This window comes from Camellia sinensis, unplaced genomic scaffold (assembly GCF_055761805.1).
Source record: "Camellia sinensis isolate YWXY unplaced genomic scaffold, ASM5576180v1 Unanchor1, whole genome shotgun sequence".
Lineage (NCBI taxonomy): Eukaryota > Viridiplantae > Streptophyta > Magnoliopsida > Ericales > Theaceae > Camellia > Camellia sinensis.
In genome coordinates this window covers 17,453,031-17,471,108 of record NW_028128987.1, presented here as the reverse complement: position 1 = coordinate 17,471,108, position 18,078 = coordinate 17,453,031, and the positions used below count along the sequence as shown (strand labels likewise).

The 18,078-nt window shown below is 35.2% G+C and overlaps 1 protein-coding gene across 1 annotated transcript; it reads left to right on the top strand.

Annotated features, from left to right (window-relative positions):
- Nucleotides 1–3,620: 3,620 nt before the first annotated feature.
- Nucleotides 3,621–16,684, top strand: LOC145814113 (histone-lysine N-methyltransferase ATXR3-like). Its single transcript, XM_082910641.1, has 15 exons — nucleotides 3,621–3,784; nucleotides 6,253–6,388; nucleotides 7,643–7,753; nucleotides 7,864–7,964; nucleotides 11,013–11,112; nucleotides 11,235–11,330; nucleotides 11,832–11,999; nucleotides 12,088–12,213; nucleotides 12,382–12,435; nucleotides 14,853–14,981; nucleotides 15,349–15,445; nucleotides 15,573–15,621; nucleotides 15,748–15,823; nucleotides 15,928–15,984; nucleotides 16,380–16,684. The coding sequence occupies exons 1-12, from the start codon at nucleotides 3,621–3,623 to the stop codon at nucleotides 15,590–15,592; spliced, it is 1,302 nt and encodes a 433-aa protein (XP_082766767.1). The 3' UTR covers nucleotides 15,593–15,621; nucleotides 15,748–15,823; nucleotides 15,928–15,984; nucleotides 16,380–16,684.
- The last annotated feature ends 1,394 nt before the right edge of the window (nucleotides 16,685–18,078 follow it).

The following is an 18,078-nucleotide window of genomic DNA, read 5'->3' as shown; positions in this document are numbered from 1 at the left end:
TCAATTGTTATTTTCCTGTAAAAGCTTTATTTACTATAGTTTTAGGATATGAGTTGGGTTTGGAATGATATTGAAATTTTCATATTCAATGATAACAATTTTTTGTGAGCTTTTGTGCCTTTCTGTATGCTCGGCTAGAGGACCACCAAAGGTTAAGCCTTCATATGAAATGTTAAGAAGGTTACAAGCTTATTGATGTATTCTCTACACATCTAAACTTTTTTTGTATGGTTCTGATGTGTAATCCATACCATCATGTCTTCGGTGGCGTGGTTTTAAGCATAGAAAGGATTGAGTTGGATTTTGTTCGATTTATTAGTTAACTTTTGCTGGTAAAAAAAGCAGGGAAGAAGAGGGAGAGTTAATTCAGTTGTGGTCAAAATGTTGTTTTACATTGTGTGAAAAGTGTGGTTTTACATTGTGTGAATTGGTTAACAAATTCATTTTCACACCCACCTTACTCTTTATTTTCTTCTTCTGTTTGATTGATGTCCGTGAAGCTGGATGGTGCAAAGGGTCTATTTGGTATAGCTTATACCTTCTTGCAAGGTGGACGTTGATAATTAAAAAGTAAAGAGCAAAGTTAGAAATATCATTCTCTCATTTTTTTTTAATAATTAGCTTTTTAAGTTATTTTTACTTAATTGCACAAAGCACTAGAACACAAAGTTTTAAATAAATAAATAAAAATTACAAGCAGTCTTTGTTGCACCAAATAGAGATTAACATTTTATCAAATAGAAATCAACATTTGTTTGCACGATCATAAAAACGGAAAATTATTTGATACTTTAGGATTGTTATGTGTCAGTGTTTCTAATTAATCATCAATTGTCATGCCTCATGTTACTCTCCTCATTGATAGAAATCAGTGAATTTCACTCTTTCCATCAATTACATTCAATTTAGGGTACCACATAGTGACACTTGAAACACCAAATGACTTCTCACAAGATATTGAATGCAACGTTTTGAAAAATGAATCAAACTAGCCAATTATGGTTATTAAACAAACTTCCCATTGTCCACCTCAGCAGTCTTATCATGGAGAAATCCTTGACAGCTGGAAAGGCCACACATGCTTTTCAAAAAATATAAAAAAATTTAAGGTAAATTACAAATACAATATCTGAGATTAGATTGAAATACGAATTACTTCCTATAGTTTTAAAAATTACATTCTAACTTCTGAAATTTCTAATTTCATAACAAATTACCCCTTTTATTAATAAATCATCAAGTCAATTAATAGTTTTTAATGGTGTTAAAAATATGTTTCTATTAATAATTCAGGTAATTTTATTATTATACAGGAGAGCAATTATAAATTTCATTTTTTTAATTAATCCTGTTAAATAAAAAATTCTAATAAGGGGGTATTTGTAATTTTTCAAACCACAGGGAACAATTTGTATTTTAAGCAAATTTCAGGAGTGTATTTGTAATTTACCCAAAAATTTAATGCCATAAGAAAAAATTACAAAACTAACTTGTATAAAAACTAACTGTGGTACTACATGTATCAATTAGTGTATCAACTAGTGTACTAACACTAGTTATGACATTATTATTAGCCTCACTCATTATACAAATTACAAGTACCACAAATCTCTTAAATTATGCTATATCATCAATTGGTACATTAATTAGTACACAATTGATGCATATAGTATTATTCAAAAACTAATGACGCTGAAGTGAATTTATCAAAGTAAATAATATACCGAGATGATTGTTAATTGTAAAAATATTACCCTATATTATTTTAGTGAGCGATTCTTTATGAATTTTCTATAACAATTTTTTCTCTTTTAAAATTTTGCATTCGCTTAATATATCAAAAATGAGACAGTAAAAATTGACAACCCAAAATTATTAATAAAACCGAAATTGTAAGGCTAATTTCAAATTTCATGTAAAAAAAATCAATGGATCAAAAACATTTTTTTATTCTTTTGTTATTTTTACTTTGGATCAATATGCTAATCTCGTTGATTTTGTAATACAATTGATTTGGGAAAAGTCATTTTTTAAAGCCAAATTAATGTTTCTAAATTTTATTGCTTTAAATAGAGCCTTCAATAGTTTGTTATTAGAGCTGCTTAATATAACAATTTTGGTGCAAAAGTGATTCTTCAATAATTTGCCATTGGAGCTGTTAAATTTGGCAAATGCCAAATGTGTCAATTCATCCAAAACGAACTGTATCCTTCCTTTTTTTTCTTTTTTCCCTTCCTTTTTCATCCTTCCCAGCAAACCAACCGCGGTTGACAAGCTCTCTGTTTCTGCATAACTCAGCAAAATTTCATCCACCGGTCGACCACCCGGTCTTTCGGTCGATCGACCAGCCAAGACAGTTGTCCAACCTCGGCTTCAGTTGGGATTTGTCAAAAAGGCTTTGTATCATTGGAGCACTATTGCTATAATTTGACAATTTGCTATTATAGTATGTCTTTGGAGATGCTATAATAACATTTACCATTAGAGATGCTCTTAGATTTAGTATTTATGTAAAATTGTGAAAAATACAAATTTTTGCACCTTTTTTTTTTCTTTTTATTTATTTATTTATTTTTTTGTACTCAGACTTAGGATGGCCAATTATTTTGAGCTTCAAATTGTATGAAATTGTGTGCATTTGCCAAAGTTCATCTCAAATTTAATACGGACTTTTAAAATTTTCTCCAATTATACACAAAATTTGAAAATATGTTATTTAAATTTTAAAAACATTCCATCTGTGTTTGAGTTGCTCGGATTAGATCTGCCTAAATTTAACTCCTACATGTATAGAATGATTTGCTGGTGATTATTGATATATATGGTTTGATATAAATTTTTTTATTTTTTTATTTTTTTATTTTAGGGTTTAGGATTTAGGGTTTAATTTTTAAAATTTATTTTTTTTTATTTTAGAGTTTAGGTTTAATTCTTAAATTATTTATTTATTTTTTGATATTTTTGCTACCAAAACAAGCTTATAGTATGGGTCGGAAGCTCAGGCTCAACAGGCTGATTTATAATTGGGCCATATTTTTAGTCCAATCTCCTTCCATGTGATTTTGTGAAAAAAATGTATTTATAAACTTCTCATTCAATGATCGATTTTAGAACTCCATTTGTTTATTATTACATGTAATCGGGACGGTTTAATGCGGTTTATCTTAATTGATTATACTTTTTTTTATTCTAAAAGTTTTTGACAAATTATTTGATTAAACTTTTGCTTTTAATTTATTATGTAAAAATAATTTAAACTAAGAAATGAATACTTTAATTTTTATTTTTGATTATCAATTTTTAATTTATAATAAGTTGCACTGAACAAATTCGTGTTGTTTCATTTTGAGCTCATGTTTGATATATGACATGTTGAAAATATATATATGGTTTAGAAATATAAAGTATATGAATATATATATGGTTTGATATAAATTTTTTTATTTTTTTATTTTTTTATTTTAGGGTTTAGGATTTAGGGTTTAATTTTTAATTTTTTTTTTTTTAATTTTAGAGTTTAGGTTTAACTCTTAAATTATTTATTTATTTTTTAATATTTTAGAGTTTAAAAAAACATAGTAACAACATGAGAGAAAAAAAAAAAAAAAAAAAAAAAAAATATGGTGAAACTGTGCCGTTTTACGGCACAGCAGGATCAGCAGGAAGGGGGTGAACTGACTAAGGAAAAGAATCAAGTCGCGGCGATGATGCCGCCAATCACCATGAAATCCGCGACGTATGAGGCTTCCTTCCATCTCAGCTTCCCGCCGTCTGCCATACGGAGGTAATTTTGAATTTATTTTTATTTTTATTTTTATTTTCTGAGTTTCATATATAGGGGAGGGGAGGGGAGGGGAGGGGAGGCAGCGATTGAAAGGGGAGGGGGAGGGAGCTTTGATACAGAGGGAGGGGGAGGGAGCTTTCATAACAGAGCCGCCAATACCTCCTCCACCACCACCACCACCACCACCACCACCACCACCACCAACTCCTCCAATAGCACCACCACTACCTACACCACCACCGATACCCCCGCCAGTACCTATACCACCACCAACGGCCTCCTCCAACACCACCACTACCACCTATGCCCCCACCAATACCACCACCGCCACCACCAATACCTCCTCCAACACCACCACCACCACCTATACCACCACCAACGCCTCCTCCAACACCACCACCACCACCACCACCAACACCTCCTCCAACACCACCAACACCTCCCCCTATTCCACCACCAACACCCCTGCCACCACCTATACCACCACCAACACCTCCCCCTATTCCACCACCACCACCACCACCACCACCACCACCACTCAGCGAGGGGAGTGGAGTGAGGGGAGGGGAGTGACGTGAGTGAGGGGAGTGACGGGAGGGGAGGGGAGTGACGCGAGTGACGGGAGTGATGGGAGGACGCAAGTGAGGGGAGTGACGCGAGTGACGGGAGGGAAGGGGAGTGACGTGAGTGAGGGGAGTGATGGGAGTGACGTGAGGGGAGTGACGTGAGGGGAGGGGAGTGACGGGAGTGTCGTGAGGGGAGGGGAGTGATGTGAGGGGAGGGGAGGGGAGTGAGGGGAGTGACGGGAGTGACGTGAGGGGAGGGGAGTGACGGGTGTGACGTGAGGGGAGTGAGGGGAGAGGAAGGGAGTGACGGGTGTGACGTGAGGGGAGGGAAGTGTCGGGAGTGACGTGAGGGGAGGGAAGTGTCGGGAGTGACGTGAGGGGAGGGAAGGGGAGTGACGTGAGTGAGGGGAGTGACGGGAGGGGAGGGGAGTGACGTGAGGTGAGGGGAGTGACGTGAGTGACGTGAGGGGAGGGGAGTGTCGGGAGTGACGTGAGGGGAGGGGAGTGACGGGTGTGACGTGAGGGGAGTGAGGGGAGAGGAGGGGAGTGACGGGTGTGACGTGAGGGGAGTGACGTGAGGGGAGGGGAGTGTCGGGAGTGACGTGAGGGGACGGGAGTGACGGGTGTGACGTGAGGGGAGTGAGGGGAGTGACGGGTGTGACGTGAGGGGAGTGACGGGAGTGACGTGAGGGGAGGGGAGGGGAGTGACGGGAGTGACGAGAGTGACGTGAGGGGAGTGAGAGGAGGGGATGGGAGTGACGGGTGTGACGTGAGTGACGAGAGGGGAGTGAGGGAAGGGGAGGGAAGTGACGGGTGTGACGGGAGTGACGGGTGTGACGGGTGTGACATGTGTGACGGGAGTGACGGGTGTGACGGGAGTGACGTGTGTGACGGGAGTGACGGGTGTGACGTGTGTGACGGGAGTGACGTGTGTGACGGGTGTGACGGGAGTGACGTGTGTGACGGGTGTGACGGGAGTGACGTGTGTGACGGGAGTGACGTGTGTGACGTGAGGGGTGGGTTGGGGGGGGGGTGGGGGGGTTGGGTTGGGGGGGCGGGGCGGGGCGGGGGGGTTGGGGGGTTGGGTTGGGGGAGGGGCGGGGCGGGGGGGGGGGGTTGGGAGGATACAATTAGCAAGGGCAATTTTGCATGCTAGGTTTGTCTTGTGAACCGACAAATGATATCCTGCAACTCAAATCAAGTTAGTTCAAGGTGGCATTCACGATGGTACCTCATTCTATGACACGGTGAGCAGTCAGAGTGCAGTTTTTTTTTTTTTTTGGATATGCTATGGAGAAATATTACTGAACAGAGTAAGACAAGAAACACAAGAAAAAGGGAGGACAATGAATCCACCAAAAAGAAATGTGGAGAGCAAATTACAAATAACAAATAACAAATGGCTCTCCAATCTCTAGAAATAAAACACAAAGGTATCCTTTTGAAAGGAGATGACACCAAGGCCCAAAACAAAGATAAATGGCACTGGGAGTGCAGTCCACATGTAGTTTTGGGAATATGATACATTTTCTTTGTTTCAAAACTAGTTTTTTCGGAATATTTTCCATGTATTTTCTTATGCTTTATCCTATTACCCTAGAGAAGAGATTTGTATAACTTTGATGGAGCCATTTTCATTCTTTTATTATTATTTTTGTAGAACAAATATGGATTGAAATGCATTCACATATCTTCTAACTGGAGCTGGTTGCTTTGTACTAGAGTTCCTTAAAAAGTTTTATGTCGGAGGTGTCAGTGAAGGAGAGGGGTGTTTTTGCCATTGCTTTGTCAGGCGGTTCTCTCATTGGCTTGATGGGGTATTAATACTTTTGTTCCCCATTTTGTTTGGTTTTTCTTTTCTGCAGTCTTATGAGTTTGGTTTGTATATATGGTTGGGAGCAGAAAACTATGTGAAGCTCCTTATAACAAGACTGTTGATTGGGCGAAGTGGTACATATTTTGGGCAGACGAGCATGTTGTGGCTAAAAATCATGCTGACAGCAATTATAAGCTGGCCAAGGATGGCCTTCTATTAAAGGTATTTTTAGTCTCAATATATCCTCATTAGCTCAATTTATTTTTCTTTATGACTGAATGAGCAATCTTAAGGTATTATTATTATTTTATTTTATTTTTTTAAAGATGGCCTTGGGCTGTGATTGAATGAAAGCCACCCATGAATTGTTTTTGTCTGATTCAATTTCTTATGTTTGCTTACGTATATAGCTAGTCCCAGTATTTGTTTAGTACCACTGTGCAAATGAAGTTCTTTCTTTTGATCTGGTGATTTTTTTTTTGGCATTTGTTACGATTTCACATCGGTCAACAAAAGCCTTGGTTGTGTGCGTATAAGCCTCTTCAAGACCCTCTCCCTGCAAGTCAGTTTTCAATGGTGAGTTGTTCCCAAGTGGTTTGTATCATTTGGTATCAGAGTCAGCCACCACGTCAAGTATGAGATCGGATGCACCTATGCAGCATCTTGGGTGTCCTCCCCTTGCAAGACGGTTTTCAAGGGTGAGTTCTACCCAAGTAATTTGTGTCAGTACCTGATTTGGTGGTTTGTCAAAAATGCAGTATGAATCTGTATGTTCCCCTTTAGTCGAAGGGCTGTAAGTTCTTATTATTCTAGATAACTAACTCTTTGGTCCACAAAGTAGATACTGGGGAGATTCTTCACTGTTGCAGCATTTACCGAGTCCTCAATTCCAGGTTGCATATCATAGTAGGACAGTTTCTAGAGTATACATCACCATAGTTTTTCTAGTGAACTCATTTAACTAACTCCCCTTTTGTGCTTCAACCTTGATTGGGAACCTTTCTGTTGTGAATTTGGGGCTACTTATTGATTATATCTTGTCAGTGCCCTCAATTTCGGGGGCCAGAATGGGGAAGGCCTTTTTTGGCAAGTTTCTATTATGTAGAAAGTATGTGCTCCATTCTAATGATATCAGTTTCAGGCCTATCTTTTATATAGTTCTGCTATAGTTTGATGTGGATATTCAGTTTGATAAATTTGTCTACTAGTAAATATTGTTATTGTTGTTGTATTAAAATTACTTAGATTAACATTAGCTTTGAGGATGAACCATCAATAGAGCATTTTTTATTGTCGTTCATTGGACAGTTACACTTGAATTGCCCTGGCAAGCAAACAGCTTAGGCCTTTGGCTGATAGTCATTCCTTCTTCATGTTCCCCTTTTTCAAAAGCAAAAAGTGCTTCTTGAGTTACGTAGTAGCTAGGAAACCTAGTTTGATTGGGGAAGCAAATACTTTTCCTTTTTATGGTTATAGGTTTATCCTGGTTGGAAATGGTTTGAGAAGCAAGATGGGATTCGTTCTTTGCAAAAAAGTTCTAAAGATCCAGCGCCAGAGTTCTACAACATTTATCTTGAGCGGCCAAAGGTGCACTTTATGCTTTACTTGAACAAATTTTGTGCTTGAGTTGTTACGACCTTGTGTTTCTTCTTGATTGTTTGAACTTGTTCATTTGATCGTGTGCTCTTATTTGCCAGGGTGATGCTGATGGGTATGATTTAGTTGTTGTTGATGCGATGCACAAAGCAAACTACGCAAGTCGAATTTGTCATTCATGTCGCCCTAATTGTGAAGCAAAGTAAGTGATATATACTTGTATTCATGTCCCCTCTCTGTGAAATGCATGGCTGTATGATTGCTTATTCACGAATTTTTGATGGTGTTTTTTGTTGCACACATTATTAGAAAGTGTATCTCCAAAGAGGAAAAATACAAAATTTTAGAAGTAACTATTCAACTTATCAATAGTGAGCATGTATATATTGTTGCTTAAAATGAACTTGAAGTTTTGTCTCCAATTACACCCATTAAAAGCCGGTCTAAACCTGTCCAAATTCATAAATGGGTTGCATTTTACAAACCCAATTAAAATTGGGCTTAAATGGGTTGGACATGGTATCCGTTTAAACCATTTAAACGGATACCACTTCCTCCACCACACCAACACTATCATCTCCATTGCAACTCCACCACCACTGTCGCTGCCACTCCACCAGCACCAGCACCAGCACCAGCACCAGCACCAGCACCAACACCACCATTGCTGCTGCCACCGCTACTCCACCTCCCCCAGCAGCACCAGCACCAGCACCAGCACCACATAGTCTGAGAATAGCTTGAGAACCTGAAGACAAACCCAGTAAATACTATAATGAAGCAGAGGATCGAGAAAGAAGTAGAGGGAGAGCAACCTTAAGCAATGTAGAACACCCAATCTATTAGCTCGGAGAATAACATCCTCTATGTTCTTGTTGATTTAATCTAGAGCCTGTGTTTCCATTTTTTCATTGTTCATTTTTGCTGTAATATTCTCAAAAAGTAAAAATAGCAAGAAGTTTGCAAAGATTAATTATTTTTATATTATTATTATTTATATGAAAATCTTTTTAAAAAAATCAAAATAAGTTGTTTTTTTATTTTTATTTTTTTATTATTTAAAATTCACTGAATAAATTTGTTGTAATTTTTGAAATAAAAATTAATGAAGTAAATGTGTTGTTCATGTTCATTTGTTCAGTCCAAAGCAACCCGTTTAAGCCCGTTTATTATATGGGCAGATTTGGGCTGAGTTGTTTTAAATGCATAACCTATTTTGACCGGCCTAAACCTGCCTGTTTGGCTCCTCTAATATGTAATCGGTTGTACACTACTTGAAAACGACTCTTTTGCTTGGAAACAAAATGTTCTTGGAAATTCTTGCTCCCATTGGACCATTTGTGTGTTGAATAGCATTAAAACATCATCTTTGAGTTCGTGTTGTGGGTGGCTAAGAAGCACGGACACTTCTAAAAATGTGGCGTGTTCGTGTGGGACACTTCTTGGCGTGTCTGACACTCATCCAAATGGGTCTTAGTTTTTTTTAAAAAAAATTTAGTCCCATACACTCTTGGGACACTTGGAGGACACACGTTTCCATTATTTAAACACACGCGTTCATTGGTTAGACACATGAAACTAATTATAAGTTTAAACAAAATAACTTAGAATATGATGATAAAAAGAAAAACAATGTCAATTTATAGAAATTAGTGTTATATTATATTTGTTTATTTTCTTGGAATGATATTTTCATATATATATGACATATAACAAATATATAAAATTTTATATTTTGTGCGCACATGCCCGTGTTTTGCATTTTTTGAAAAACATTTTTTGAAAATTTCCGTGTCCGTGATTCTTAGTGGGTGTATGCTTTTGTTGGTATTCAAAAAATTTATACAGGTAACCCCTAGGAGAGATAAAAACTAAAAATTGGTTAGCAAATTGAATCTCTTGAATTTTTCATTTTTGCATCTTGGAATTTTGTTGATTTTTGTGATTGTTTGAAGCTATGAATTATAGCTATTATTGTCAAATCACGAATGGAATTGTGAATCTTATTGCTAAAATAGTTAATCGGGAATAGTAAGATTCATTTCATTTAATATGATTATATGATATATATAATTTTATATATTTATATACATGTTTAGTAGAGAGTTTTCATTGAATAGTACATAGCATACTTATAGAAATAATCCAAAATTTGTATTATATAAATTACTCAACATCATCCATTGCCTTTCGAAGAGAAATGGGATATGTTGTTTGAAGCCAATTGTGTACATAAATCAAATGGATCAACTATGTGTCCTGTACTAAAGGCCAACTCAGAAGCAATGAAGTCAATTCCGTGCACAAATCAGAATCTCTAGCATCATGGGAGATATGAATTACGGAATGAATCAAGTATGTGTCTTCCCAAACAAAAGGCTGAGAAACAACTGTATAGATGGGTATTGTCGACCACACTCTTTACTTCGAAGAATTGACCTTCCATGATCCCAATATATCAAAATTCTCTTCATTAGAAGCTTCACACAAGTTGGCCAAGTATTTATCTTCTTCAGACTTACACATGCTAGTATATTTCTCCTCCAAAAAAAATCTAAATTGAGAAGCAATTAGAAGACGTAGATTATCACAATCATCATCCACCTTCGTCCCAGAAGCTTCACTCAAATTAGACATTTGGACACTTATTGAATCATCCGCCTGTCATCTCACTCACCACTTTTTCAACTAATTGTAAGAAACAAAATTTCAAACATTTAAATTTCTTTAGGGGATCAAGAACCATAACAACATAAACAAGTAGATTGATTTTCTCCCCATTCCTCCAATACTTGTCAAATTTTGCTTTCATATTTTGTGCTATTGTAGACAGAAGCTTGTTGCCCTTTTTGGTTAATTGCTCTATCTTGGTTTGAGTGACAAACATCTTATCAAAGAAGTAATTAGAAGTAACAAAAAGTGACCCCGAAAACCATTTAGTTGTATTGTATAATTGTTTCAAGAACTTGCAAAAAAAAAAAAAAAATCCTGCAATTATTCGAATCTCATTGTTGGGGCTCTCCTTGACTTCTTCCTCCCACTTTTCCCATCCTCATCTCCATCCCCACCGTCACCCCTAGTCTGTTTGATGGATTTATGTTTGTTTGTTTGCTTCTTCTTCTTCTTTTTTTTTTATTTATTTTTTTTTAACAAGTTTGCTCTATATCATTTGATAAAATTTTCCCTTCATGATTGACTAGTTGTGCTTGTCTGAATGTTGCATACTCATTCCTCCTTTCTGTGAAAGCAGAGTTACTGCTGTTGATGGTCAGTACCAGATTGGAATCTATGCAGTACGCCCAATTGAATATGGTGAAGAGATCACATTTGATTATAATTCTGTTACGGAGGTGTGTGTTTTGAGCTTGTTAAGCTTTTATTTTTATTTCTATTCTGGGTGATAATTTGTGTGATTGTTAATAGAAACTATTATAATATTGCTGGCAATGTATGTCTGCTTATTATGCTGCAGAGTAAAGAAGAATATGAAGCATCAGTTTGTTTATGTGGGAGCCAAGTTTGCCGTGGGAGCTACTTGAATCTGACGGGTGAAGGAGCCTTTCAGAAGGTACGGGCTTGAATATGTTTTTCTTAACTGTAATTTCCAAATCTGAATATCACATCAAGTTTTGTCAACTGGACAAAACAAAAGCAAAAGGAAAGGAAAAGAAAGTTTTAGTTGGTCCCGTGGAGTTTGGGGTTCAACCGGCCTTGTACAAGGGGCTTGCTTCATTAGAATTCTGGCTGTTGTAAGCTCATTCCATTTTTGGAGGATTCGCTCCTTGTTCCTGCGGCTGATGAGCTTCAAGCTCTGCCCCCCTTACTCAACTCTTAATCTATAATGAATTCCTTTCCCCTTTCCGAAATAACACGGCAAGCTTCAGAACCAGTGGTATTGCACAATCCTATCTTTCCTTAAAGTAAGCTCAGAGTGGGAGTAGTTTCTACAGCAAACCATCCATGTTTATTTACTTTTAGTATTTTCATGTGGTGGTAAATGTGGTTATTCCTTTCCTATTGAAATTAAGTCAGTTATATTTTCATTTAACTTTATTCTAATATTCACTAGGTTCTGAAGGATTGGCATGGAATACTGGATCGACATCACTTGTTGCTAGGGGCTTGTGAATTAAATTTTGTATCTGAAGAAGATTATATTGACTTGGGTAGGGCTGGTTTGGGAAGTTGTTTACTTGGGGGATTGCCGGGTTGGCTGATTACTTACTCAGCTCGTCTGGTATATATCTATGCTATATCTAGCTTGCATTTATGGGTTTGGCCTTTTAAAAGATTCTGTTCATCTGAAACATTCATCTTATGTGAAGGTGAGATTTATCAATTTTGAACGAACTAAGCTTCCTGAGGAGATTTTGAGGCATAATTTGGAAGAAAAGAGGAAATACTTTGCAGATATCTCCATTGAGGTTGAAAAAAGTGATGCTGAGGTCCAGGTGAATATTACTGACAGCACCCCCTCCCTTCCAACAACACACATACACACTAAGTTCTCCCTTAGTCTTTGTTTTCCATGTGAACTTAGGATTAGTGTAATATATTGAGAGGTATTCTTGCTGTTAACTGTTGTTGATATTTATCCCTTTTGTTTTTGTATGAGACAGGCAGAGGGAGTCTACAACCAAAGGCTTCAGAATTTGGCTCTTACTCTTGACAAGGTATGTTGTTTTTAAATACATTTATGTTTCATAAGAATGGGAGCATGTTTGTTATTGAGTTTCAGACACTAAATGTGACTACTTAAAAACATCATATCTGAATGAATGATGTATGAACTATCAAAGATGGTGCCTGTGTAAATGAACCATAATTTCAACACAAGGAGTTGGGTCCTTCCAGTCCAGACGGTGAATTAGAAAAAAAAATTGATAATATTCTTAATTTTACAAAATAGGACTTATTGGTTCAAAACATCTTCTATTTTGGGAAGTGGGTTAAAAGCCACTATCCAACTTTCGACCCGCTTGTCTCTCTCACAAAAAAATCAAAAATAACTAAAAAATAACTTTTAACCATCTTCGCAAAACACCCTAGATAAAACTTGAGTTACCATAGCATTTATAAATAGGACTTTTAAGTAATTAACTCAAGTTTTTATTGTATTTTTTTGGTTCTGGAGACCCATTGAAATTTTTATATTGATTTTTATTTTTTATGATGTATGAATGGCATTTTGTATAAGAATTTTGTTTATATATCATTAATCAAAAATTAAAACTCAACAATTGCTCCCCTGCCCCAACTTAGCTCTGCTCTGCCTTTGGCTGCATGGGTGTGGTGTGGAAGGGTTAAAAAAAGTTAATGAAATATCAATTTCTTAAAATTACAGACAGTGGAATCAATGTGAAATAACTATGGTCATATACTCATTTGTGTTGTATGGAAATCCAACTCCTTTTGCAATTTTTTTTTCTTTTTTCTTTTTCATCTGGGATTTAGTGCAACTGAGCAGATGATTATAGACAAAAAGGGTTATGATTGTCTTTAAGATGGATTTAGTTAAATTGTCTAGGTTTTGATCAAGTGAATGGTACATACCATGAGATAAAACTGTGGTCCATGTAACTCCGCATTGAACCAACTCAGAATCAGAAGCAAAGGCGATTGCTAATATGTTGTTGGACTTAAAAGAGTATATACACGTTCACAAAATTTGAGTTTAATGGCTAATATCGTTTTTTTTTTTATCGACTTTACTTAATGAAAATAGATAAATAATTTAGATTAAAAACAAATCAAAAGATTATAAAGTGACAAAATAAAAAATTTAGGATTTATTTGGATACAAAGATCAAATATTGAGATTTTTTTTTTTAAATTTTTATTCTAAAATTTATAATTTAGATAAAGAGTGTGGATTGTCTATGGCTCGTGGACTATTTGAATTTGTAAGATCCACCACATATTCTATTTTAATAATTGTCAATTTTTTAAATCCTAGATTTTCATTTTCTTTTTTCTTTTTGACACTATCTCCAACGTCACAATTCCCACCTTTTTATTACTACACTACATATTCACAAACCCTTTCTATCTTGGACCCACTCACTTCATTCAAACCATCTCTTCCTCTTCATCTTTTTCTTCATCTTCATCAATGAACTCAGGTGGAGAGAAAGCTTCCATGGATTTGGTTCCACCAGCCGACAATCTATGCTACGTTCGTTGCAACTTCTGCAACACTGTTCTTGCTGTAATAACTACTCAATTTCACACTCTTAAAACCCTCTATATATGTGCAAGATCTAGTTTCTATATAAAAGAAGCTAGCCAACAACATAGATCAATCTATGTCTCATCTATCTATCTATTCATTATCCAACCATGTTATCTATCTCTTTCAACGACGACTTCAGTATCACCCTTGCTACAATGGGCAAGGCAAACAAAAATAATCAAAGGAGGGGTCGAATTTTGTGTTCTGAAACTTGTCCCTTTCAATCAATAAAACCCTTTTTAATCTTCTGTTGATATAATTTAATTTGTTTTATTTTATTTTACTTGTGTGTGTGGATGTATTACTGATTATTTATCACTTTTTTGTGTCACCTCCTAGGCTCCTATATAATAGTTATGATTAGTTTCCTTGAAGATAATTTATTAAGAAATTAATGCAAACAAATGATATCTTATCAAGTAGATCAGTGATATAAATAAATGATATATAAGAGACCCTTTTTTTTTAAAAAAACTTTTTCTGACTCATTTTTTAATACAACAGTGATCCTATTCTTTGTTGCTTTCTAAATACACTAATTTGTTGTTTTGGTGCTTTTATCTCGTAGAGAAAATGCTTATAAAATGTGTGTATATATAGAGATCACACTACGTATGTAATTGAAACTCTCAATACAGAGATCATGGGTGGTTGAAAGTGAAAAGAGAATCCAGTAGTGAACATAAGTTATTTTTTTACTTTTTATATCTTTACAATAACTTCTAAGCAAATATAAATATTTGAGAAAAATTTAATATTGCTGTAATTTTTCGGAAATCAAAATTATTTGAGTTATGTGCTTTATATAATTGTATAGATATATAAACTCTCTCTATCTCTCTCTGGCTATTTTCCTAGGTTGGGATTCCATGCAAAAGGTTGTTAGACACTGTGACAGTGAAATGTGGCCATTGCAGTAACCTCTCTTTTCTTAGCACAAGACCTCCACTTCAAGGACAATATTTTGATCATCAAACAAGTCTTCAGGTTAACTCTACATACTGCGTACAGCTCTTCTTCTTCATACAACATCACTTCTTGTTATAGCACCTATAGTCTTATGGTAGTTGTGGCAGTTGCTTTATCCCTAACAGTGGCCTTTGTGTACCATATTTTTTGAGTTTTTTGCTTCCCAAAAAAAAAATCTACCAACACATAAATCGGTCATAAAACATGACACAAAATATATAAGTTGACCTACCAACAAATCTTGTAAAATTTTGTCTCTTTAATGGGTATTCTGTATCTAATTTTATAATTGATTTCTGTACTTGTAGTAGACCTGAAAAAAGAAAAAGATATAATGAAGGAAAAAAATTTCCCTAATGAATGTTGTCTATCGCCATCGGTGTAGGGTTTTGGCTGTGAAATCAAGAAGGGCCAGTCTTCGTCCTCATCTTCATCGACATCAAGCGAGCAAGTGTCTCCCAAAGCACCCTTTGTTGTAAAACGTAGATCATCAATATATATCCCTCATTTTTTTTTCTTTTTTCTTTTTTTTTGGTGTTAATTTACTTACAATCAAGTAAATTGATCTCATAACTTCTGGTTTATGTTTGGATTGTTTTGCATTTGCAGCACCTGAGAAAAAGCACTGACTTCCATCTGCCTACAATCGATTCATGAAGTGAGAAAAAATCTACAAAACAAATGATTTTTCACCCACTATTATTGCTAAACCTAATTGTTTTTGTTGTTTGATACTGTTTTTAAGTCTGAAATGTTGCATTTTATGTATGTTCTGCAATGAAAGAGAGGAGATACAGCGTATCAAAATGGCCAATCCTGAGAAACCACACCGAGAAGCTTTTAGCGCCGCTGCTAAAAATGTAAGTTATCTTTTCAAAGTGTTTTGGTTCATGATGATCACTAAACAAAAATGCTTCTTTATTTTGTTACATTTCTAATTTTATTCTAATTTTATGTGAAATAGTGGGCCAGGTACATTCCAAATTCACCAGCCGGGTTGATGTCTGAGGGCACTAACAATGTGAGGAAACATTTTTCATTTTATTAGTCTTTAATTCTAGGCCAGCTATACAAATATTGATAAGAATTTGATTTGCAGTGATGCTATGCACAATATAGATATATATACAAAAATCAATATGTTTATAAGAAAATAAGTTCTACAAAAATCTTGGCACGATATATCCCAAATTTGTAAGTGTTCATTACACTTTTCTGTGCACATAAGGTTACTATTTGCTCTCAATGTATACTAGAGAAGCTATACGTTACTAAGATTTTGATTTGCAGTAATGCTATGTTCACATAACAAAAATCGCAAAAAAAGTACACCGAAAAAAAAAAAATTCAATACGTAACCAAGATTCATTGTTCTTCTATACACATAACATTGTTGATGCTTGTTTGGTGTTGCAGGAATGAAGTAGTAAGAAATTCACAAGTCCTTGATGCTGAACAATTGAAGACAACTTAGGTACTTCAGTTAGGTAGTTTGGTTTCGCCTTCTCATGATTTACTTACTTTGCATCAAGCTCAATGGTATTTATTACTAGATTATGAAGTACTGCAAGAGAGTTTAAATATGTGATATTTGACATTAAGAAGTTTAGCTCTATTCTAATCATTGTGTGCTATCTAGTGCTGTAAAAGTTGTACTGTACAACCTTTGAATCCTTTCAATTAGTCCCTTAATTGGCTTTGGAAAGTGCAGGAAAAACATGTATGCTAGTATATCTTTCTTTATTAGTATATAATATGTAATAGCATAACTCTGCTAGCTCAAATACCTAGAAGTACACTAAAATGTGCTTTTGATTAATTACCTTTTTTAATACATCCTCTTTCAATTTGAAAGAATTTTTTTTTGAAATCATATTGGCATTGCGTCAACAAACACTACCTCTGATTTTTTAAGCCATATTGTCTCATGAATTTAATACTCTAAGGGTATGTTTGATTGAGAGGATTAGAATATGAGATTGAAATTATTAATCCGTAGATCCAATAATCCTGTGTTTGTTTTGAAATTTTGTTTCAGGATGATTAATCCAACAAATTTGTAGAATTAGTATTAATAGGGTAGGGGGATTATTTATCCTGAACTGAGAAATAAAATAAAAAAACACTTTTACCTTTGACTAAAAATTAAAACACTTATTATTTTTATATAATTTTATATTTTAGAAAGCTAAAAATAATTTTTAAAATTTTAGAAATATTTTTTGATATTTATTTTATCAAATTAATTTATATTTTAAAAAAAATTAAAAAACAAACTAAACATGACCTTTGTATTTTGCATTTTGTATTTTGCTTTTATTTATTTATTTATAATTTTATTCAAAACCACGTTTATGAAGAAATTTCGATAAAGTAAAGATTGTGAAGAAACATTGATGGAGGATAAGATTAGAAAAAAAGATAAATATAATTGTAATCCTATATTTATATGTTTTCTTATCCAATGTAAATCAAACAATAGACAAGGGGATAATTTATTATAGTAATCCAATTGGATAGTGAATATTACATTACTTTGATGAGATTATTAATATTTTCACTATTAGTCTTATGAATCAAACATAGCCTGAGGGGAAAAAATGATAATTGTTATATCCGAGTTGAAGTTGATGGATGTACATACTTAAGATGCTAAGGGTTCAATTTTTTTTTATTTTTTATATTTTTTTAATGAATATAGATATTAGTATGCCAAATGAGGAGGTTGGGATTCTCACCAGATGAGATCGGGTGAGACTACCCTGTCTCAAACCATTTTTTTACTATACAATCACTCTAACTTGATCATGCGATGGAGAGTGTCTTCTTGTCCCAAGCTACACCGTCACGGTCTCTCTTGATCGTGTGATGAAGAGTGGCCTGGGACAGAGGAAGAGGGAGATATAGTTTTGGACAGAAGATCCCTTCCTTGATGAGTATCTCCTACCAAAAAGAAATAGAAGATATGCAATTCTTTTTGGGCTGACGTGGAGCCCAAACTAAATTTTAACTGTGTCCGTGGAGTCAATTTTGGGCCTAATGAATGGCATAGGCCTGTATTATCTCCAGGCTTATGTAGAAGTTTAAAATACATAACAATGGCCTGTTTGCTATA